This window comes from Bombus terrestris, chromosome 12 (assembly GCF_910591885.1).
Source record: "Bombus terrestris chromosome 12, iyBomTerr1.2, whole genome shotgun sequence".
NCBI lineage: Eukaryota > Metazoa > Arthropoda > Insecta > Hymenoptera > Apidae > Bombus > Bombus terrestris.
In genome coordinates, this window is record NC_063280.1 from 11,156,791 (window position 1) to 11,181,949 (window position 25,159).

The 25,159-nt window shown below is 38.3% G+C and overlaps 1 protein-coding gene across 2 annotated transcripts in view; it reads left to right on the plus strand.

Moving 5' to 3' along the window:
• LOC105666339 (neural-cadherin) overlaps positions 1-24,930 on the plus strand; it is a 61,224-nt gene extending 36,294 nt beyond the window's left edge. Inside the window, exons 2-11 of one of the 2 annotated variants that reach the window (XM_020865756.2) lie at positions 254-1,626; positions 2,050-2,094; positions 4,642-4,833; positions 5,920-6,166; positions 6,338-6,557; positions 6,972-7,248; positions 7,885-8,480; positions 8,827-8,973; positions 11,018-11,209; positions 12,833-13,722. In XM_020865756.2, the coding sequence (XP_020721415.1) occupies positions 324-1,626; positions 2,050-2,094; positions 4,642-4,833; positions 5,920-6,166; positions 6,338-6,557; positions 6,972-7,248; positions 7,885-8,480; positions 8,827-8,973; positions 11,018-11,209; positions 12,833-12,913 (3,300 nt within the window). In that variant the 5' untranslated portion in view covers positions 254-323 and the 3' untranslated portion in view covers positions 12,914-13,722. Of the gene's footprint in view, positions 1-253; positions 1,627-2,049; positions 2,095-4,641; positions 4,834-5,919; positions 6,167-6,337; positions 6,558-6,971; positions 7,249-7,884; positions 8,481-8,826; positions 8,974-11,017; positions 11,210-12,832; positions 13,723-24,740 lie in introns of those variants that run through there. The other variant, XM_020865758.2, reaches the window with a different exon arrangement.
• The last annotated feature ends 229 nt before the right edge of the window (positions 24,931-25,159 follow it).

Below are 25,159 nucleotides of genomic sequence, written 5' to 3' on the forward strand. Positions count from 1 at the left end.
AGATCACCATAATAAGTTATTACCGATTCAATTGAAATCATATTTCCAACAAAATTAGATCCTAAAGTAGATTCTTAGCTTCAGGACGATATTTCAATACGAGCGGAATCATGCTCTACCATTTCTTATATTTAACATACGTTCTATCGTCGATAAATGAAAGGAAAGGTATCTGCAATTCATAACATAGAAACCATTTAAAACTCTGTCCGGAGCACCTCAACTAATTCCACCGTATCTCGTAAAATTTCAGGTGGTGTCAGCACTCATGCTTTAGTAAAACAGCGAAGAAACTGAGAGAGGAGCGGACTAGAGGCAGCACGATGTGGCGTATACTCGTGGTCGCGGTCCTGCTGGTGACCACGGTGTCGGTGGACGGTGATAAAGTGGTGGTTCTGCCTCATGACGTCTACCCGGGCTACGAAGTGACGCTATTCAACACAAAACGGCCATCGAACTTTCATCTAATGGAGAACAATTTTTCCAAGTTCTTCACCGTGCTCGGGAACGGTCTGGTGATGACCACGTCCGATTTATCGCCGTTGGTCGATCGACCAGTCAACCTTATCGTACTGGAGGAACTGGCCAACAGCACCGAAACGCATTTTCTTCATCTCTACGTAATTAATCGCAGAAACATGATCACCTTCTCGCACGATCACTTGGGCGAGGGAGAGGTTGCAGAGAATTCTGCTGCGGGCACCTTGATCGACGGTTTCCCTGTTCTAAGGGCTCGAGGGAGCTTTCCGGTTCATTATACCATTCTGCCGGACGAGACAGGCGACAGACCATTCGCCTTGAAAGAGGAGGATTCGAATCAAACGGGATTCAACTTGACGTTGAACAGCCAAAAGGAGGGCGTCAGAGTGGTGACCGCAAAACCTCTGGATCGAGAGACTAAGAAGCTTTACACGGTCGTGATCCACGCTTCTGACGGCTATCTGCTCAGCAGTTCGCAAATCAACGGCCTGGTGCACGTGTTGGACGAGAACGACAACAGTCCCGTGTTCGAAAAGGAGCAGTACACGTTCGAGATCAGACCGACTAGCTCGGACGGTATTAACAAGAACTCCGTCGCTCTTCCTGGCTGGAAACGATTCTCCACCGTGGGCAAGGTGGCGGCGAAGGACGCTGACGGTGACAAAGTCGCGTACAAATTGCTTACACCGAGCAGCCTACTGGTGGTCGTGCCACAGACCGGGGAACTGATGCTCGTTGGCGAACCGGAAATTACTATGGAGGAGGACAGCGAATGCGTGGTGATCGTGGAGGCCCACGATGTGCGTAGCCCGAGTCGATCGACAGAGAAACCGGCCAAGGTTGTCGTAAGATTTTTAACGTCCGATTCGACGGAGGTGGAAGTACATAGAATACAGAAGAGAAGGGTGACGAGAGCTGTTAGGCCTACGAAGAAGGTGGACTTCACGGAAGCGGACGGCGACATCGAGGGAAAAATCGCTTTCTATTTGGAAAAGGAGAATGAGAAAGAGACGTACAAGATTAGGGATGAGAATAAGTGGGTCACGGTAGACTCGAATGGTTCGGTTATAGTCAAACAAAAATGGGATTACGAGGAGCTGGGGTCGGAAAAGACCATTGATTTTTGGGTGACTATTACGAACACAGGTAAATTTTTTAAGACGCGTAAGGTACCTTTAACGATGTCTTGAGATATTTCTTCCCGAATTTATCTAGATAATTGTCTATCGTTTCGATGATTTTTTCATTTGTTTTTAATTTCTGGTAAAACGAATCTTTTAAGAGTAGAGAGTGTCGAAAGAAATAATACTACATAAGATTATGTTAGAAATGTTATAAGATTATTGTTTAGGAGATACATATGATACCAATTATTACTTATGAGTCACTTTAAAGATTAAAGAACCAAAAAGAGATGATAATAAAAAAAGAAACTAGACTTCGTCCCATGTTTCAGAATCACTCTCTACGAAATTTAACTTTTTCGGTTGAATTCTTTTCAATCTTTTATAAATATTATATTGTTTCTCTTAATTAATCTTTATTTTGTTATTCGCCCCGTGGCCGAAGAGCGGTGTTCGCGGTATCCATCGTACATGCGGTGTCCATTCCACGGTACAATTTTAATTTTTACTCGACGTTCTTCCTTCAAACACACCGTACATGGAGCATTCGCCTTCGCATCGTCTATACTGTTGCCTCGGTTATTCTCGTTCCTTCTGCGAATTTTCTCTCAAAGCGGATGAAGGTGTTCCTCGCTTCTTAGAGAAATAGTGCACGCCAAACGATCATACACTTAATCGATCGATCTCGCGAAGGTAGTAATACGATACAACATCTGGCCGTCGAATTAGGACCACTTAAAACTTCCAACATTATTCATTCTTCTAATAAAATTGAGAAACGTGTGGAAACTTTAATAGGAAAGTTTATTAATTACCGAAGTGTTATAGATATACGTGGCGTATACTTTAAGACCGATAAGATTCTACGTGTAAAAGTTTATTTAAGTTACATCTTTAAGAAACGAAGGGAATTTTTTGACAGGTTTGGTGAGATTCGAAACAACGTTTGATTAATACGTATCTAAATATATTATACGTAATTGCAATTAAAGTGGTATAATGATAAATTACTGGATATACGTGTATAACGATGTTTCTGTCTGAACAAAAGTGAATATTAATTTTACCAAAAGCACTTGTATCGTTTTGGTAAACGTAAAAAAACCATTTGATAATCCTAATGTTAAATTAATTACGATTGTCCACGCGATCAATAATAATTGAGGCAATGAAGGCAAGACAATTTCTCATTTTCGACATAGTATCGTAATTGCGCGAAAGTAGAATTTTTGCGCATGGATTCCGATTCGATGGTCAGTACAATACGAGGCACGGCAAGAAATATCGAAAGTTTACATCCGGCGTGAAGCTCTCTGCTCTTTGCTCTTTGCTCGCACGTGGATACAATTTCCTTTCGGAACGGGTAATTGTTCGAACGTGCGGTTCGTACACTGGGGTCGAGCGATAATTACAGTTTCACCGGGAAAAATGTGCGGGGCGCATGTTACGCATGAAGGGGCCGGAAGGAATTAAATTACGTCGTATTCCGGTACGTTAACGTTATTTAGTAACGCGGCTTGCTCGCGAAATTATTACGTTGTCACAGTTTCCAGTATAATGCAGACATCGTTCTCACATTTTAATTTTGTTCTACTTCCTCTTCCTTTTTCTTTTGTTTCAACCCCGTCTGTTTGAATAGACCACGATCTATTAATTATGACAGTTAGCAGGAAACTCAAAGGTATTTCTTGCCGTGCATCCGCACTTTAGTTATCTGTGCTTTTGTGTCACTCTTACTAATAACGAATGTTTTCTTTCCCGCATTCTCGGCTTCCACAGGATTTCAATGTAAGTAGGCACACGTGTCATGCTTATTATTATATTTTTTCTTACAATCATACGTTTGCGTATACTTGGTGTAAAGACAGACGTACCAGGAGTCGATAAAAATTCTATGCTCTTAGTTTTATACTATGTCGGAACAAAATGTATCTTTAAATTGAAATACTTGCGATTAAAAGTTTTGTTTCCTTCAAGAGTAATATACTTTGAAATATTTCAAAATCGAGATGGTAAAATATTTCCATTCGAATTGGCAAAAGAAGGGTATGAAACTAGAATCAGACAATTTTTATCTATACCTCGTATAGGAATCGAAACAGCTTTGGTAGCTTAATAGTTTGCGTAGAATGGAACGATCTTATATTTTCTTGCATTAGACGCTTACTCAAATTATAGAGCTTGCTACATAGAGCGCTGTTTCGCTGGGTCGACAGTGTTTATAAGCGATGACGGAGGAAAATGTAATTTAATAAACTGAATTCCTTTCCTGATGGAAGCTTTAGTGACAGAATGTTTGACGCTATAGCAATTCGACCTATAGATAAGATTTTAACGCCGTTCTGGACCAATTTTCTAAAAATCTGTTGGTCGTGTCGCGTCGTCAAAATTCGTTAACTTTTCCACAATGTAAGCGTAATATCTTTTAAACTCTACGATACAATATTTGCGATATTTAGACAGTATCGTCGCAAAAGAAGAACAAATTCCCTATTTTAATCTTTTCATATCAGTCGCAATTAGATTACGGACGTTTATGCAAATTCATATTTTTCTAAATTCAATTAAATCTGAACAGATTTATTTTAACCAATACACGTTCTAATTCGCCGCTTTAAATATTTCATATACCTTTGCATATTACGTGTATCGTGCACATAATTGCATTTGCAAATTTATATCGCTATCACGCTAAATCCATTCACAAACATTTCCATCGATCCAATGGATCGAACACCATTTTCGTAATACCAATATCAAGTAATTCGAAGCGACTGAAATGTTTGGAAAACGTAGGGCCAAGCTTGTTTTATCGTACACCTGAAATAGAATATCGTACTAGAATTGAATATACCGCCTATATACAGAGCAATTTCATTTGAAGGCTCGCGTTAGATTTAACAGGCCAAAGGTCAAAGCGTCGGACAAGATAACGTCAAATGGTATTCGGTCACCGCCTTTGAACACTGTCCACCGTTTTCTGTCAATGGGAGGTCACCATTGCCAAGCTGTATCAATAACCGATCGATGATTACAGACACGGACAATCAGCGTGTCATTATCAACGTGAAGGACGTTAACGACGAGCCACCGTACTTCATAAATCGGCCTCTACCAATGCAAACGGTCGTACAGCTGAATGCACCGCCGAATACTCACGTGTTTACCCTTCAAGCCAGGGATCCTGACACCGACAGCAATATTCACTATTTCATCGTACGAGATCGAAGTACGTATGAATTGGATATTAACGTGTATAACCCATAACGTTGCCAATCGAGCCGTGAAAACGCAGCGTAGAAATGCTCGAACGTTACGTGCATTTCGATTGAACGCAATTATCTAGCCTGTAACGCTTGTATAACTGGGAATTACTCCACCGTATATGGTGTAATACCATAATTGCGAAGGGAAATTATGACGGGTAATCGATATTGCAAGCGAAGTTTCTTAATCGTTCGACGCTTTGAGTAGTTCACCGGAGGATTCCGTGGATCGTGGGAAAATATATGGAAGATAATTTATCACGGCTGTCGTGTTCGTAAAAGTATAGGAAGAAGTATGTAGCCGTGCATGCAATGTGGGTACAGGTCTGCCTAAGGATACTCAAAACAGCGAATAGTATCTATCGGAGATTACCTACGTATTTACTGCACACTGTATCTTCCGACTTATCTATGATATCGACGAATTTACAGAATAGATACAACGAGACATTAACAAGTATTTTCTTTTTGGTTTTGTAACGATGTGGTAATTACGTACCCTATATCGTGAGATAAAGTAGTATAATGAATTTTCTATGGGATGAAATAACTTTTAATTAAGAGTTGATAGCAGACAATGTTATCTTTGTAAGACAAGTAATGGCGAAAAATTCCATGAAACCAGGAAATGTAAAATTCTGTAACGTTGAATACTAAAATTTTATCTCGTTGATAAGAGTTGGAGAAGAGAACAATGGAGAGTTTCGCCATACGCTGATGATAGAAATAACGCGATAAAAAGTTCTATAAAATCTACAGATACAGATTAGGGGAAGGAAATAAAAGATTCGACCATTACGATTTCAACTCTCGAGAAAAAGAAAAATAAAAGACAAAAATAGAGGAAAATAGTTGAAAAGACTGAGAAAGGTATATAATAAGTAGAAAATTGACGATGATTTGTGACAAAGGTACTAGTTACCACGGGGACCGCTTTCCATGAAATATCCACGAAAATCCCGCGTGAATCATTCAATCCCTCCCATTCAATGTCGGTCGCCATAAAATTATCCAGTTGAAAAATAAATGGTGCGCGTTTTACTTTTCAGCTGGAGGCCGTTTCGAGGTAGATGAGCGATCCGGCGTTGTACGCACCCGAGGGACCGATCTTTTTCAGCTGGACATGGAATACGTTCTGTACGTGAAAGCGGAGGATCAGAACGGCCGTATAGATGAGAGGCGTTTTCAGTCGACTCCTGAGGAGCGTTTATCGATCGTAGGTGGAAAACGCGCGCCGCAGTTCTATATGACGGCGTATGAAGCTGAAATACCGGAAAACCAGAAGAAGGATTCCGAGTAAGTTGAACGCTTTTCAAATTTTGCTGTGCAGCTGATGCTTTCACTTAACTCGTTTCACGTATGGACTTATGAGAGGAAATAGATATACCTATCCTGCAACATGATTTGATACTGTAGTTATTCTACTCGACGCTTCTTTCAAGGTCACGAGGAATTATCTTATTTCAGTATCATATCGGTGAAAGCAAAATCATTCGCCGATCGTGAAATTCGGTACACGCTGAAGGCACAAGGACAAGGTGCAGCGGGAACATTCAATATCGGACCAACCACTGGCATTGTGAAACTGGCGAAAGAATTAGACTTCGAAGATCTACGTCAACCACACATTTACTCTCTTAGTGTCACAGCTACCGAAGATTCTGGTGGTTTCTCCACGTCAGTTGAGGTAAATATATCTGCGTCTCTTTGCATTCGAATAAATGTTATTTACAATCTGGGATATCTGTAAAATTGTACTCGAGATGCGGGCTATTTTTCAGGATGAAAGTGTCGTTATTTTACTTGATAAAAAATTACTCTACTTAACGAAACAAACGATGCATAAATAAAAGATATTTCAATAGAGAACCGAGCCCTTGTAAAAGAAAAGAAATATTTTTTCGTTAAATAATCAAATTACGTATTATCAGTTTTCTACTTTGAATTTTTTACTATCAACCGGTATTTTGAGCATTTTTTAATCACAACTCTTTTATGTAGTAAACCGGCGATGTAAAGAAAACTAGGACAGCGAGAGATTGTTGTCAAATCGTCGACTTGATCGAGTGGTCGTTGTTCAAATTGTCGCATAATTTTCCAGTTAACCATACGGGTTTCGGATGTAAATGATAACGCACCGAAATTCGAATTGCCTGATTATCAAGCACACAACGTGGACGAGGACATATCGTTAGGCACAAGTATACTGAAAGTGAAAGCAACCGACGCGGACTCTGGTGCAAACGCGGAAATAGAGTATCTGGTGTCGGACGACCACTTCAGCGTGGACTCGAGTGGGATCATTGTTAACAATAAACAGCTGGACGCTGATAACAACAATGCTTACTACGAATTCGTAGTTACCGCCAAAGATAAAGGTATATGTTCCCTTTAGTTCACTATGTAATTTTCTAGATTTCTTAATCTTTTACTAAAATATTGCGGTTGTATTTATTTGTCTTTTATAAATGTTACGGGATGAAACTTGAAAAAGTAAGATTGAATTTTCTATTTATATTCCGCAGTTATAGTACGTAAAGTAGATTTAGTAAGTAAAGAGATTGATGACACTTTAATGCGTGGATTCATCTTTCAGAAATTCAATAAAACTTCTATCCTTTATGTTCTCGTCATTTCAGTTTCAAACGAAGAAAAGAATAAATATGTATTATAAATAGCATAATCATCCATTTTTCAACCCTTTCAGGACAGAATGTTTCTTTTTTTTTTACATTTTCAGCCACGTTTTGTTTAGCATTTATCGACAATAGAAATACTTATTACCTTTTCTGGTGTTTTTGCAAGGAACACGCTAAAAGCATAACGCGCTAAATTTTCAAGGCAATTTTTAAAGAGTGTTTTCTTTGCTCTTCGTAGAGCGTAGAGCTTGATACCTCGTTTGCAAGCATATCATTTTTTCATATCATTCTTGGCCCAATTTATGTACTTGTTCTTTTCATATTTTTTTCATTCTTCATTCTATTATTTCCTTTAACATTTGATTACGTTTCCAGGTGAACCACCGAAAACTGGCACGGCGACAGTGCGCATATATACGAAGAACAAGAACGACGAGGAGCCAAAGTTTTCGCAGCAGGTGTACACGCCAAACGTGGACGAGAACGCCGGACCTAACACGCTGGTCACAACTGTCGTCGCTTCCGACAAGGACGGCGACAATGTTCGGTTCCGATTCGTCGGTGGTAATACCACATCCGGCCAGTTTGTAATCGAGGAGATCACCGGTGTGATTCGTCTCCATGGAAAAGCGATCTCTTTAGATAGAGATAAATACGAGCTGAACGTGACTGCCCTCGACGACGGTGCTTGTTGCCCCAATGGAGAAACCACTACGCACACCAGCACAGCTGTTGTCGTGGTTTTCATTACTGACGTGAACGATAACAAACCAGTTTTCAAGGAATGCAGCATGTACAATCCGAAAGTCGAAGAAGGTGCGCCAAATGGTAGCACCGTAATCAAGGTTCAAGCTACTGACGAAGATAAGGGAGTGAATGGACAAGTGAAATACTCGATCGTACAGCAACCGAATCAGAAGGGAACCAAGTTCACCGTCGACGAAGAGACTGGACAAGTTTTGACGAATAAGGTATATTTTGCTATTAAGTTAGTTGATTAGAGAATTTATGGCAAATGGATGTAGGTATTGACGAGTATTGCGAATGTTTGTGCAGTTATTATACGTACAGTGACAAGCTTATGAATAGGAAAATGCTTTGCTTGTAAAGTCAATTAATAGCGTTATGAAATGTTTTATATTTTTTCTTTTTTCTGTGATATAAAACTTGAAAAGACATTTTTTATGTTTAAGAGTAATACGAGTGTAGTATGGCTTCCAAACTTTTGCGAAAAATAATAATTTAGTAAATTAATAAATTGGAGAATTAAGGAATTAAAGTTATCAGAGTTTATTGAAACTACTTTGATATTTTCAGGTATTTGATCGTGAAGGCGATGATGGCAAATTTGTATCAGTTACCGTTAAAGCAACGGATCAAGGTGAACCTTCCTTGGAAGGTGTTTGCTCCTTCACTGTTGAAATCACCGATGTTAATGATAACCCACCATTGTTCGATCGTCAGGTGAGTAAAACTATAAAAAACTAAAAGTATTACTCGCATAATGTACATAATTTACGAAATGAACACCATTACACAATTTAAGAAACCAAACGAATTTTTTCATCATATTCCAAAATCTCTGTAAAAATTTAAATTATTTATTTACTCTTCGATCTTTATAAAGCAACTATAATTACATTCGCAGAAGCTTCCTTAACAAAATACCCCAAGCTCGCGTAATAAATCAAAACCATTAAATTTCCTCCATCAATAAATTATTAAACTAACAGTAAATACAGAAAACGGCCAGAAGAATAACGAAAATTTTCACGTAAAGCATTTCGAAAGATAGTCGAAGGTGAGCTCTTGCTTTGTGTTTTGTTTCGTTTCGATATTTCAATTAGTTTCCCAGATATTACGTTTTAAAAACTACGTTTATAACGTTCATATTGTCGTATCGTTCATTCAGGCACGACCTACTTTATTCTTTGAAAATGTGCACGTTGCGAGTAGTATGTGATAGCAAAAAAATTGCTGACTCCACATCACTGATCACAGTGCGATGCAGGTGCTTGGGGTAGGTTAGTCGCAACTTGCGAGCGAAAAATTCGACAGTTAAAATCCCGATATCTAGAAAATTAAATTTCATATCAATTTGGAACGGAAGACATTCTAAAAGCGAGACTATCAAAACGGTTATTAATATTATTATAAATAAGAGTTTATTAGAGAATATAATATTATTAATTTCAATTTTTGAAGAAAGGAAAACGTACTAATGATTGAATGATTGAATTTTCAAACAGAAAGTCTTAATAGACAGTTCTTTCGATCAAATGTCTTCAAATGGAAGACTGATAAAGTTGATCGTTAAAAATACTTTTATACTTTCAATTTATACTTATGTTATAATCGTGAATAATAAATTTACGTTAGGATATATTTTAAATTGAAGAATTAAAGGATTAAAGTTGTTAGGCTATAAAAGATATTTCGAAAATAACTTTTTCTTAGATATTAATAAGATTCAAAAGTTAAACGTTGCTAGATTCGAAAAGGTAGTTCCAAAATATCTTCTTTTTAAATTTCGATAAAAGTAATTACCCTCAATCATAAGTAAGCTATAGATTAATTGTATTATCAGAATATTATCAAAATGTGAGAGAAGAATCAGGTTAGAAGCGGATAAATATGCGCTCCTTTCAACATATGCGAATGTTTTAGTAGCAAGTGCATGTTTGACGTTTCGTTTCATTCGTATTTGTGCCGTGTCTCATTTGGACAATTTCCTGATATTCACCGTCGGAGCAAAATATCAGCGAACATTCATTGCGAAACGAGAGGCGAGGATGGGCGGGCTGAAAACTAAAGAAGAGAAAATTGCCTTTCGCGTAGTGGTATTGCGGCACTTGATGCCCTTTGAAATTCAAGCGTTGACTATGGCGGTACACAAAGGGACACGTTCGAAGGAAATGCAAAAGATGCTTGACCGGGCCATTTTGCACTTTGTGCGCCGGAATAGCTGTTCGGAATAAATTAACAGACTTTGCTCGAAACAAATGAAAGAGGATCTCTTCGTGGTTTGCATATTATTCGTTCGCCATATGTCAGCCTTTTCTCTTCCCCATCTCGTTTATGAAATTAACATCTGATGCTTTGTTGTGCAAGTATGTGCCATTCAATCTGGAAATTATCACAGAGAAATTTCATGGAAATCGCGAACTATATTGTTTTCTCTCTATAAAGTAGTCTATTTCTATTTTTGTTCTCCCCTCCTATATATATCCAGTTCTTAATTTTATTTCATCTAAACGAATATTTGTAAAAAAAAAGAGACGTTACATGTTGTTATCTAAAGACAAGATTTCTACTAAGTTTTTAATTTAACTTTAATCTTACTTTAACGGTAATATAGTTACGATAAAAGAAATAACACTACAAATTAATATAAATAAAAATAATTTTTCCCAGTGTAGATCTCTTAATAATTAAACGTGGAATCTATATCTCATAGAAACCAGCTCTCCATTTATAAATCCGTAAATGAATTCTCGTCTATTTTCAGCGATACGTAGAGAATGTAAAACAGGACGCCAGTATCGGAACAAACATTCTTAGAGTATCGGCATCGGACGAGGATGCCGATAATAACGGTGCCATAACGTATTCGTTGAGCTCTCCTAACAATGAACAAGGGTTGGAGTACTTTGAGATTCAACCAGAGTCTGGTTGGATCGTCTTAAAGAAGCCTCTAGACGTGAGTATTCTCGTTAATGAAAATTTACATATATGACTCTCTTTAGCAGTAACAACAGCAATCGTTCTCTGGAGGACCACCGTGTGTTCTCGAGCAAGAAACATCCGGTTCTTCGAGCTGCGTCTATCAACGATCACCTTTTATGCTTCGATCGCGTTTACAAATATTTATTGACATAAATGTACGGTATTAGAACATTATGACGTGTTTTCATACAACGATGGTATTATATCGTAAAAAAAAAGAAGGGAAAAAACGACAAGGAAGAAAAACTAAGCGCAAGATTCATGATGTCAACGAAGAACTGATTGATAAGCCGAGAACGCACGTGGCGTTCTCCAATATTATTAGATATGCCCAAATTTACGATATACACGTACACGTATATGTACCATAAAAGATACTTATACGTGTGTGTGTATATTGAAGAAATATATATATCGATATATAGATATATTTATATTTATATTTATATCATATAAATACAAACTTTTTGTGAGTGTACACCTTCTGCCGATATATATCTCTATATTGTACGTTTACGTTGACTTACGTTCTTTAACACGAATCCGTTTTGTTGCTGATCGGATAACTTGTATACTAATATACGTTTTGGTCGGCAATTATTTCTCTAATTATCACTAATATGCAACGAAATGAGTTTCCTTTTTACGGCACATGTATAGAACTTTTTAATTCCCATTGATATGCACAATGTGTTCACTATGGTAAATACTTAGCTATGCCTGATTTCCTTCAAACGCTTCATGTACCTGAATCGATCGACCGTTCGGGCTATTTTCGCAACAGAACACTCTCTCTCTGTCTCTCTCATTCTTTCTATCGAGAACATGCTCGCGGCGCGAGTACCTTTTAAACAAGTTCCAATCGAGCTATCGAACACCTTTTATCTCCAAGTTTTGTTCATCGCCGTGTCGATCGTCAACGTACGTCATTCTATCTTTTTTCCTTATTTTACATAAGTATTTTTTATTTTCTCTTGATCACTTTCGTTCGATCTGTTTCTTTTTTCTGTTGTTCCTTCAACGTTCGCTTCATAAAAAAAAAAAAAAAAAAAAAAGGAAGGAAGAAAAGAAAAGAAAAGGCGAAAAAAGAACACATTTCTCGACATTTTTATTTCTCGATCGTTCAGAAAGATTCGCGTTTTTTCTTCCCGTGTTTTTGTTTCACTTAAATTCTTGTTTCCCGTTCACGATTATTTTCGATTCGTCGGAATATTTTTAATTACGAAAAGAAAAAAGAAAAGTGTAAAGGTGAATCGCGGCGCGGTTTCGAGTTACGCGACCCGGGCCAAACGACTCGTGATAAACGAGCGTGTGCACTTTTCATTATCCAACCTTAGCCACGGAGAAAGACTGTCTGCGTGTTTTCTTTTTCTTTTTTAATCATGGTACTCTTTTTTTTTGTTCTCTCTCTCTTTTTTGTATACGCGTCACAGAGCGCCGCGGAGAAACGACACCGGGAAGGAAACGATCGAATAACAGAGCAAAAGGAAGGGAAACGAACGAGACCCAACTAATTACCTTTTAATTAATTCTCCTTAACTTAAAATACTAATGTGAATGTTTTTCAAAAGGGAAGTGATGTTTTTTGAACTTCCAGGAGCAGGTGGGAACGACATTTTTTGAGCCCCACGTACGGTGTACTTCAACCTCTACGCATTTTGTGGTGCATCAGACATAAACAATTTTTGAAAATGCTTGCAATATTTTATATGAATGTGTTTTTGATTCCTTTACAGGAACTCTGATCTCTCTCTCTCTCTCTCTCTCCTCCCTCCTCCTCCCCCTCTAGATCTTTCTTTCACTCCGTTTCTCGTATTCCTTCGTTTAAACGTTTTTTTCGGTCTGTTTCATTCTAAATTTTTCCTTTTTCGTTTATTTTTGTTCCTTGAACTTCTGGTTTCGTGCATTTTGTTTTCTATACGATTTGTAAAACTTCTCTTTTTCTCTGATTCTCTTCGTGAATATTCATGAAGTTAAATCAGCGAAAGAAGTAATTTTTAACGTTTGCATTTTGTTAAGAAAGAAGTACATTGAAGGATGCCTTTTGATCTTTGTATTTTTTGCGTTCTCTGTACACGGAGCAATTCTTTGTTGCTTTTCCTTTCGCGTGTTCTTTTGCATTTTGTACTATTTTTCGTGAAGTTTTCTTCCCTCTTGTCCGTCCGACGCTTCCTCACTTTCATCCTCTGTGCTCCCCGCAAACCACGACGTGACTGACAATGAGCCAAAAAATAAAACCGGAAAAAAAAAAGAAACGAGAGACATTTTTTGCCGAGAGTGCAATAACGAATAAAACCGTAAGAAATCTGTCCGTGGTGTGACATTTTTTCTTCTGTGATTGGGGCGGCATACCACTGTCGTAACGAAACAGACAAAAATATATATATATATATATTATATATATAAACGGAATAACGCAGATCTATAAACACACTCGACGAGGCAACGTAACGAAAAAATAGTAAAATAAAATTAAAAAAAAAAAAAGAAAAAAAATACACGGTAAAAACGTCCATCGGTTTTTGAGTGTCGTTAAAAAAAACGAAAGAATCAGACGAGGGGTCGTCATAATTTTTTTTCCTTCTCTCTGTAACTCCGGTGTTCTTGATCTAAAATCTTTCTTTCTCACGTTACCCTGTTCCTCCTGATGCCTCTTTAAACGCATTCTTGCTTGCATGCAAATGCCTGCATTGGTTGATTTCGTAAAGGAACTAATTTGAATTTCTTATTGTTTATGTTTGTGTTCATTGCACCATTTACTTTCTTCGGATTTGATGATGACAAAAAAAAAGGGCTGTTTTCCAGTAAGTAGGAACTACATTCTTGTGTTTCACACTTTGCATCGAGAACACCATGAGTGGGTATAACATGATACGACGATCATTGTTATATCGGCGCAAGAAAAAGACAGAAAAAAGTAACGATAAAAAGAAATACGAAAACATGACAAAGAAGCCAAAGAATATAAGTATTGAGTTACGGTATAATACTAGAGCGCATTTCAGTTCCAATTAATTCAATGTGTATTTCAATTAATTCGATCTGTTCCATTAATTCGATTATTTCGATTATTTCGATTGTTTCGATTATTTCGTTCACCTCTATCGTTATTCTATGATTATTAATTGTCACTCGGAGACGTCACTCTGTTTCTTTTTTTTATATCGCTCTCTCTTTGTATCTGCGTCATCGCGCTTTTTATTTTTTTTTATTATCCTGGTCTCGAGTGTATCCGTAGGTGAAGGACCTCTTTATTGTAAAGTATTTGCCGATAACGTGTTCGCTGAAACTTTTTCGGATCGATCGACAGAATCATTGGGTTGGAAATTTTATGAGAATCGCGTAAAGTTTGATTTATTGGACATTTTTTAAATTCCTGTGTAGACGTTTTACCACGAATTTTTTTAAGGGTGCTAAGCATTAAAAAATTATCTAAATTTATATATATTTTTTAATGAATTCATAATACCAGCTCATTTAACTGTAACAGAAAATTGTAACGAAAGAAAATAATTAAGAAAAGAACGTTATCGGCATATAAAACTTCAGATTCTCGAATATGATTTAAAAGTAATCTTGAATGAATCTTAAAGAAGCTGTACGTATGAACATTCGAGTTAAAGTAAAATTATATATCGAACATTCATATTCATCATTGTATAACAATAACAATAGGTAAGTATCTTTTATAAAATTCCTTCTAGAGACTAATCGTGAAATTAGCGCGAAAATTTGCAATGCGAATCATTTTTATCGCACAGCAAGTGTCAGGGTTACCCAGAACTGATTCGATAATGCTAGAAATTTTCAGGTAAATCACAGATTGGCAGACGCGTGGAAGAATACCTCTAAACGAGTTTTTCGATAAAAAGAGGTCTGGAACAGTAAAAAAATACGAGACGAAAAAATAAAAACACATACACATACAAAAATGTAAGATAAAACGGATCCCCTCGAGACTACATGGTCCTTCACTTTCTTCTATCTCTTTCGTTTCATTTTACGATTAAGAGATACCCTTCGGGTCGTCCTCGACGACCACGTTAATCGCGCTCGCCACCGAGTGACTTATCTCTCGTTAATCGCCAATAAAAAATAATATACATAGATGTATATGTAAAAAAAAGAAACAAAAAACAGCTGAAAGAAAAATGCAGGAAAAAAACAGAAAAATGAATCAAAAAAAAAAGTAAATAAACAAAAATCCGCCAACAACAATCCTGAAAAAATGTCCTGTGAGTTGACGGCCCAATGTTTTGCCACTAGCGTGACAGCTATCGCCTGCGAGTACGGGCCTCCGACAGAGGGATGCAAGTGTTGCACGCAGACGTGGACGTTGAGTTAGACGTCGTAGACAGAAACAATAAACCACCTGTGTGGGATGCGAATGTATACGGCCCCATTCACATCAAAGAAAATGTCACAGTGGGTACTGTAGTGACGTCGGTGAAAGCCAGGTTTGTATGCTACGACATGACCGAGACAAGACACGTGACATGCCGTGCCGTGCCATACAGTGCTACTCCCATTTTTTTCTTTTTCGTTCCTTTGTATCATTCTGTCTCTCTTGATTATCGTCTCTTTCCGTTTCCCTCTGATACTTTTCTTTCGCCATACGTTCATTGTGTATCACTTACGTTCACCTTATATCTATCATAGCTTCACGTTCTGTGTATCTTTCGATCGGTTCGTATCGTTACGTCTCTCTGTGTACACTTTGATTTCTCTCAGTGTATTTCTTCGTTCCTGTTTATTTTCACACGTACATGATGTATTTTGACGGGAGAGGAAGCATGTATGGTTAAGCACGGCGCGGTAGATCGCTGATTGGTCGGACACTCCTACTACTACTACTACTACCTACTTACTACTACTGTTACTACAACTACTACTACCATTACTATACTATTACCACTACTATCTATCCCTTACTTATGTTAATTGTTATCATTCGACGGAACCGATTTTCAAGAAATCATTGAGAAATCGAATCGCATCGAGTTTGTCTATTTTGCGAGCGTGGAAAGTTTAATCTCAATGGAATATAAATTGAAGCCAAAGGATTTTTGATGAATCGAGAAAATCGGTTCCGACGACTTTAGCGGAAAACATCCCTAGATGTGTACGAGTTCGGAAAACCGGATGCCGGATTGTCCTTAGCGCGATGATCCGTATATAGGGTAGGCGAAGATGTAGCGAGAGATCGAGATGCCCTCGATGAAATACACGATTTTGCCCATTTCTTTCTTCTTCCTCACGTGTATCCAGATACAGAAACACGCAGGCGCAGAAGCTGGGCATCAGCGATCAGCGATCTCCTCGTTGGAGGGACGAGTTGGCGTCCCTCGTGGGTGTCAGCACACTCAGCTTCCTGCTGGCGCTAGTCCTGCTTTGCTTAGAATGTAATCTCGCGCTAATAAGTAAGGTAGAACGGTAAAGCGGCTAATCAGAGAGCAGGATATATGACTTTTGTGGGAGGAGATACTTCGTCCACAGGCGGACAAGAATCTAGGCAGAGACACTGATGATCACGCACGAGCAGGACTGCTACACCAGGATGTGAAAATATGGCGCACAACAGGCAGAAATTGAAACATGGGAGAGAGAGAAACAGACGACGAACAGACAGAGACCGCACGCGAAGAGGGAGAGAGAGAGCGAGAACACACGTGACAGAAGTCCTCCCGTGCTCCTCCCGAGATCAAACAAAAAAAAAAAAAAAAAATAATTACTGCCACGAGTCATTACGACTGACACTAACGCCATTTGTTTTTTGTTCCCGTTTGTTATGTACACGCGGTCTGGTGTAGCGTGAGATGTACAAGCTGGAAGCGATGGCCCAAGACAAGGGTTTCCCGCCCTTGTCACGAACGGTGGAGGTACAGATTGACGTTGTGGACCGTGCGAATAATCCGCCCGTATGGGACCACATAGTGTATGGGCCGATCTACTGTAAAGAGAACATGGCCGTTGGGGCTAAAGTTGTGTCTGTTAAAGCCAGGTCTGTCACACTGTTAATGCTCCGTGCGGCTCTGCACGAACCCGCCCTGCACGCAATCTCGTGGCAGTATTGTTCTTGTGCACGTTAATTGATATTGTGTACGATTCCATACACACACGCATCTATAAACTGACACATACACACATACACGTATATATGCGCGCCTATATCGGTCAAGTAGTTAGCGATGGGCTTGAGAATATACAATACGTAGCTTTAAGCTGACGATAGCTTCGAACGTAAGACAACCGATAACGGGATCGTTTGGTTTTTCATTGTCATTTGTTTGACGTTTCGATGATCCGTCAGAGTCTTGAATGTGTTAGCTGTCTGGACGAACTGTCTTGAAATCGTTTGAAAACTTCCTAGTAGTGGTAGAAGCTGCATCAACGCTGAACCGAGTATAATACAGAGAACAATGTTGGTATAGATCGTTGGTATAGAAAGCTACAGGAATACTACGTATTTTGGTATACTCATACTGCTGCATGCATACGTTCGATTCCAACATTTCAAGACTTTCGACGTTTCAAACCATTTAAGATTCTTCGTAAAAGTTGCCACTTGAACTTGAGTTCCTTAAAAAATAACTCGCTTCAAATTCGAATAGAACGTAATTTTCTTAAGATGGTGGGAAGGTCGCGAATAAAAGAGTCGAACGCCCATCGCTATACGTGACGACACGCGGCGAACACAAGCACAGATGGACACGCATACACGTCAGGTGGTGAGCACGAGTATCGGTTTGAGCAGAAAAAAGCTAAATGAAAGAAAGAAGAAAAATATGGGGGAATACAGCGAGCAGTTCGTTTGCCAAAGCTCGTTCACGTCACTGTGATTCGCACGAGCCGCGCGTATTGTGCGGTCAGCCAAAGCGTTTCGTTCGCTCGGTTGTCGATGTATATTACCGTGAAAAAATGCCGAAAATGCAGCGCTATCTGCACTTTCGCTTTTCCACGATACTCGCACATACCCTTTCGTCGCGATGTTTAAGAACGGGAAAGAAATTTTGATATTTTTCAAAACGATGAAACTACTTTTTGCGTAATCCGATGACGTTTTGTTGCATTTTTACGAACGTGTCGCGAACAATATCGTGAGCGCTCTTGTAACAGAAATCTATTGATTTTAGGGTGTAGCTGAATTACTGTTTTCACAGGGTGAAATTGTTAAGTACGCGGCATAAGAAGAAGCATTTTCTTTTTGTTGGAACGAAGTTGTAGCTTTATCGAAGGGATCAAACTATGTTCTACGCGATTATTTTAATTTACTAAAGCCTTTTATTCGCCAATTCAGAAATTACGTCAGTAATAGACGAGGCAATAAGTTCGTTTGATTTAAATTTTCAATAGAAAGTTTCAATGAATCATAAAATTGAAATGGCGAGAACGATTCAAGTAATTCAAAATTAAAATTTTCACGTATAGAATTGTTACGCTTAATATTTGCAATAGTGATAGCGATTATTTCTGTTTATGTAACATGATCTTTTCGCAGACGAGTAACAGATTTTTAATCACGAAATTCGAATACAAATCATTCGAAATACAAATGTCGGAGTTGCAAAGAGCAGGTAGAGTAATTCAAAATTAAAATCATGAAAATATAAATATGGTAGTAAAAATAAGTAAATCTCTATTTTAAGAAATATGATTCAAGGAGCCAAGTTTCGTTAACACAGAGGAGGTATAGTTCAAGATATATATATATAATTTATTCAACGTAAATGCTTCTTTTTCTAGACGTGCTAACAAAAGATCGTAATGAAAACGTGACGGGAAGCGTGTGTTCGACGTGTGGTTTTCAAGCGGAACGTCCCAGAAACAGATGGACTTCCGGCATGAACGGATCGGTTAATTGCGTGTGCATTTGAACCAGATGCCGTGACCACGTGCTGCCGGTGCGGTATAGGGGTCATATCATCGTGTACACAAAGTGCAAGCACTCGGCATAGCGTCACGCGATCGCTCGAATGTCAAACGCGTGCCAATTTCTTCCCTAATACGTTTGCGGTATGGGCAACAGATGGGTTCACGATGCTTTGTTACGAGTTCCAGTTTCATATACGGGAATTATACCGGAAAGGGTAATAGAACGTAAAATTTTGCACATTATTACGTATACAAGCAGTAGTTGGTATGCTGTTAGTTTGCTTTCATCGTAAACGATATGTATTGTATACATAAATTGATCATAAATTGCTGTAGATCATCGGGCGATCGCGTTGCAACAAAACGTCTGAAATTCGGTGTCGTTCGTTCTATGAACGAGTACGCTGAATTTCCAGCGCAAGGACGCAGGATTGATTATAAATTAAACATAGATAGCAAAGGGTAAATGATGACCTACGATTAGAGCTGGTGTCCAGCAGCAATTCGCGGGGATGTAAGCATCGGGCAATCGAGTGGCGGATTAACGCAATCTGTAGCGCGCATGCAGCGCGCTCGAGGGGTAAGCGAACTCGCGGAAGTCACATTCGTTCTAGCGATTATCCAGGTAATCGCGGAAGCCGGATTTAGCCGCAGCAGACTCATACAATTAGTGTGTGTGTGCCGTAAATATTTTTTGGGCATGCGTTTTACAAATAGATGCTTCCCTCAGACGTTGGTAATTATTTATTATATTTTTCAACTGATTAATTTGGCCCGTTCAACTGGTTCGATTTCATGGATCCCCATATTTTCCGTTCTATTCTCCAATCGTTCTCCTTCTGTTCTCATTTCTTTGTGTTTTTGTCTCTGGTAACTGTATTTTTCTGCACCAGATTGGCTTTTTTCAAAATTCTCTACCTCTCATTGTTTTCGTCTACGTTTTCGTGTATCTACTCGAATTTGCTCGCTGTCCGGTTCCATTTAGCGTTGGAATCGTGTGTCGAACGTCGACGAGCATCTCTGCGGAGATGACGTCGCGACGACACGTCGCCAACTAAGCATTCTGCCGATGATAGAAATGAGAAAAGGATAGCAAAAGAGGAAGGAGTTTAAAATGAAACGATTTTCAAAGTCGAATGTCGCGTCGTGTCGTCTAAGCATCGTTCGCTATTTTTGCGTTCTCTTCGACCTTTTTCCTTTTTACAGTTTATTGCGAGACTTGCATTCAGTATAGATCGTCGATCTGTATACATATATATATATATATATGTACACATATATACATATATCGTATATATATATACATTTTATACATACGTATTGTACATTACGTGAATGCCGTATTAATTTTTGGGCATGTTTCGTCAGTTGCTTATCTGCGGTAGGTTACCGTGTATTGTTCTGGAAAGTGACCATTCTCTTTTTCTTTTTTTTTTTTTTTTTTTTGTTCTCCTGTCCTCCCCCTCGTTTTCGTTCGTCTCGATATTTTGTATTCACGTTTCCATTGGAACAGTCTGAATCTCTATTTTCCTCATTTTTTCGTTTTCTTTCGAGAGCGTAGTGTGTTCTCGTAGTGGTTTTTGCCGGTCAGATACGTATTTTTGCGTCGATCATGCGACAAGCTGAGTAACAATTAGATTTTGAAACTTCCTTAGTTAGAGCATCTCTTGAAATTATATTCGTTAGTCGAATTATGTCGATCGAAAATATCACGATCGATGTAACGTGATTTGAATGCTCGGTTAGCTTTCCAAGCAAAATATATTAAGCAAAAAAAAAAGAGAGAAAGAAGGAGAATATAGCTAAAAACACAAGGAAAAAAGAAATCGATGCGAGATTGCGTTTGAGAATCGACAATTGGAAACGGTGTCGTACAGAGAATACTGGAACAAAGGCGAAAACGATGACTCTGAGATTCTCTTTTCATTTGTCAACGATGCTAATTAACAACAATCACGCTGATTACACAACTGCCAAAGAAAAAAAAAAAAAAAAAACACCGCGCACCAATGGTTTCGGGGAAAGTTTCAGGCACCGTTTCTTGGATACAACAACAATAGGTTCACGCTGTATCTTTGTCGTTAACTAATTTTGATTTGACGTATCGACTCGAAGATGCATTTATCCGCTTTCTTGCTACTTATGCGAGGCTACTAACCATTCACACGTACAGTGCACACATTAAAAACAGGGCGAGGGATCACGCTTGCCACTAACCGAAACACTGTCACGTTCAGACATTCAAGTTTCATAATTTACTTTTTTTACATCCGTTAGACTTTTAAACGTTTATCTTGGAGCTCTCGGAATATTTATACGAAAATGGTGGAAATGAGGTTTTTGTACTCTTTGATTGCAATTTATCGAACGCTTTATTCGTTCGCCCTTGCTTTCTTTACGGCATTATCGGTAAAGTACGTTTTTTCATTTAAAGGATAATCTCATTTCAATTTCATAATTGGTTATGATTAAAATTTAAGGCGCGAAATTTTTAATCCAGCGGGTTCCCTGATGAAAACTAATCCTTACTCGATAAAAATGATTAAACGAGGAAGCTTAAATTGGAGCTTAATTTGACCGGAGAATTTAGGAATTAAAAGATAAAAATTTATAATACAGATTAGTAAGTAATATCGAATTCTGATAAGAATGCTTATTGATTTGTAGAATTAGGTTGCTCGGAAAATTCATGAGGGAAGTTATGAAAAATTTAAGGGAATATTTTATGGAATAATATATATACCGTTTTTGATCAATACACTTGTGCCATCTATCAAATTTGTTCGTCTGTTTCGGTTCTTGGCTACTCCAATTTTTCCCTTTCAATAAGTTTTGTAAATACTACGATAAATAATAATAAGACCGTATTATATTCGATGAATCAGTCAGATATTTTCTGCTTTTTATACATGAGTATCTCTGGCCAAGTTTCGTAGCTAAAACGTTCAAAATATTCGTGCATCAATGTATATTACATATGGATTTGCGAGATTTCGGAGAAGAGAGTACTATTTATATCTCATCTCATTTCCACCGTGTAACACGCGTTTTCGAATCGTTTGACCCGTAGCTAAGAGTCGTTGACCAACATTACACGAAATTGATCACGGAAATGCCGATGCAAAGCTTCAATTACTTTCGTTCAAGTCTCGAATAGTCTCGATTGCGAATATTCTATTCGAAATATCATGCGACTCTCCGTGTTTATTAAACGCGCGAAAACATTCGAATACTTACCGTAGAAAACTTTTATGAATAAATATATTTCGTGTTATAGCTTTTGAAATGTAATAATTTTCTGAAATTTTATTGCAAATGAGTCTGCAAACGTACACTTGATAAAAAATGAATAAAAAACAATTGATGGACTGTTTAAATAATTCTGTGACGCACACTTTCGAGTTTGTTTCAAATTTGTCCGCTATGATCATGATAATTCTATCATGCCGTATGTCGTACAAAATGTGTCAGCATGAACAGTATATGCGAGTAAAATATATAGCACATATAGCATATATTCAAAATAAGTTTCCGTAAGTGTTCGAATACCTTTGTCAGCCTGTGTACGTACGTACCGTTTAGAATATTCAAGTTGACGACCGTTTGTCAAGATTGGAACGAGGATTGACGTTGACTCTGTGGTTCCGTTTCCTTGGTCGACGTCCAGTAGTTGATCGAACGTTCCTTCGACACGGTGTTCCGGCGCTCGTTTGAATTGACAAACGGTGCCATTAATTCCGGTGCCTTTGAGCGCTCGACGAGCAGCTATCGAGACGTGGACGTCTAACGGATGACATCGCACACAACCGTATAGGAAGCGATAATGATCGGTGATTGCGTCGAACTGACCAATTTATTAGAGGAACAGCTTTTGTGCAGTCTGTGTGATATCGATATATTTCAGAGAATAGAAGGTTTGATTTGCAAAGGAATTGGTTTGTTCTGCGAATAGCTTTACGTGTTTGTATAATAATAAGAAGAAAAGTGGCGCGATAGCGATTTAAATTTGAATGGAAAAATTTCATTAGAAAAATTACTACGCGTGATCGATTTTTCTTATATCTTGTATTCTATTTATTATTCCGGTAACATCATATCACTCGAATAATAGAAGAATCGCTAATTTTACTTTATCGGCTCTAATGACAATTCTATTTTTATAATTTCTTAACTTTATGAAAGATAGAAGGAAGGAACCTGCAAAGGGCATTTCATTAGAAAAATTACTACGCGTGATCGATTTTTCTTATATCTTGTATTCTATTTATTATTCCGGTAACATCATATCACTCGAATAATAGAAGAATCGCTAATTTTACTTTATCGGCTCTAATGACAATTCTATTTTTATAATTTCTTAACTTTATGAAGGATAGAAGGAACCTGCAAAGGGCACTTTATGTATTTTATACCGTACCTAGAGGATATATCAAATGTATAAAATTACATTTTTCTTTTATTGTTGAAGACTACGTGAGGTTGCCTCGAGCTACTGACGTTTTTTATATGGTGCTCGTGAAAAGCCAAAGGAAAAGAAGATTAAGGCACGAGGAAAGCTCAAAGTTACAAGCATTTTTATATACGTATTACACATATTGAGTATGTACTTGTTATCATATTCGTATAAACACTTCCATACTATTTTATGCCCAATTCCGTCGTGTCTTGAAACTTGAAATTATTGGACGAAGCAATTCCATCCGTATAATAAAACGCATCACCGATCATACTTGAGATTGTCGAGAGAGCTTAATTACGTATTACACGATCTAAGCTACCTTGCAACATTTTAAAACCTCGCTGAGCTATCTATTACGAAAGCCACTTAACGAAACTTACAAGTCAGTACACGTGACAACACAGCGTGACACCCTTTATCTAACCAAGCTGCTCGTAGAAAAGCTAAAGCAGTAGCTGGTAACGCGGATAAGGGATCTGTAGCTTAACAACTAACGACACGAGACTTCGGAACGCCATCCGTGGTATATAGTGGTATATAGTGGTATATACTCAGGGTATGGACAAGCTAATACGTTCTATATAGTATCTAAAACGCGTCAGAAACGGAAAAGACAGGCGACGACGGGAAACATAAGCTCGTTAGGTAAAATCAATTAGCCGAAACCGTAGTTCGTATCGCAGCTCCGCCAATGTAACAGTAGATTATCCTACTAGTGGGATGATGTTCCTTTTGTTGTCAAGAAATGAAAAGAATGCTCGAAATAAAAAAATAGAGGCGAGAGATATACAAAGTACGAAAATTAAAAGAAGATAGAAATATACAAAAAAAGTAAAAATAAAAAAAAAGAAATAGGAAAGTAAGATAAAAATGAGAAAGAGCAAGAAAATCGACGTATCACATGGTACGAATCGATGAATCGCATGGTGACCTTTCGTTACGAGACGAGTAAACAGCCTCTAACCTCTCTTCTTCTGTAATCGGTAAAAAAAAAGAAAGATAACTAGCCTTGTATTTTTCGATATACATATGTCTACCCTAGGTAATTTCCGTTCTCGTTTCTGTTTCCGTTTCCCGTTTTCCGTTCATTAAGTCTCAAACTCCGGCGCCCGGAGCTGATTTGAAAGCCGGCCTTGATTTTCGTAACATGTGCTTCTGGTGTGTGTGTCGACAGCTCGGGAATCGACAATAATCCGACGGTGTTTTATCGGCTAATGCCTGGCTCCACTGCACAGACCAACAAGTTTCACACGTTTTACCTTCAGCAACGAGCCGAGAAGTCTGTCACCTGGGCGGACATCAAGGTTAACCATCAGTTGGATTACGAGAGCATAAAGGAATACAATCTGACTATACGAGTCGAGGTATGTACGAAGCGAAGCTGTTATTTCCCAGATGTTAAGAAACGCTGCGTTTCCACCGTTTTTCGTTTGCAACCTGTACGGGTTCGAGAGAAGCGTCCTGGGACGAATTTCGTAGCTACCGTTGGCTTTGCAATGCGTTCGAGCATGAGAATCTTGGCGAGAATCTTGGCGAACTTGCGATTACCAAGTTGTTGATGTTTTTGGTTAGTAGTCTCCGCAGACGTTAGAA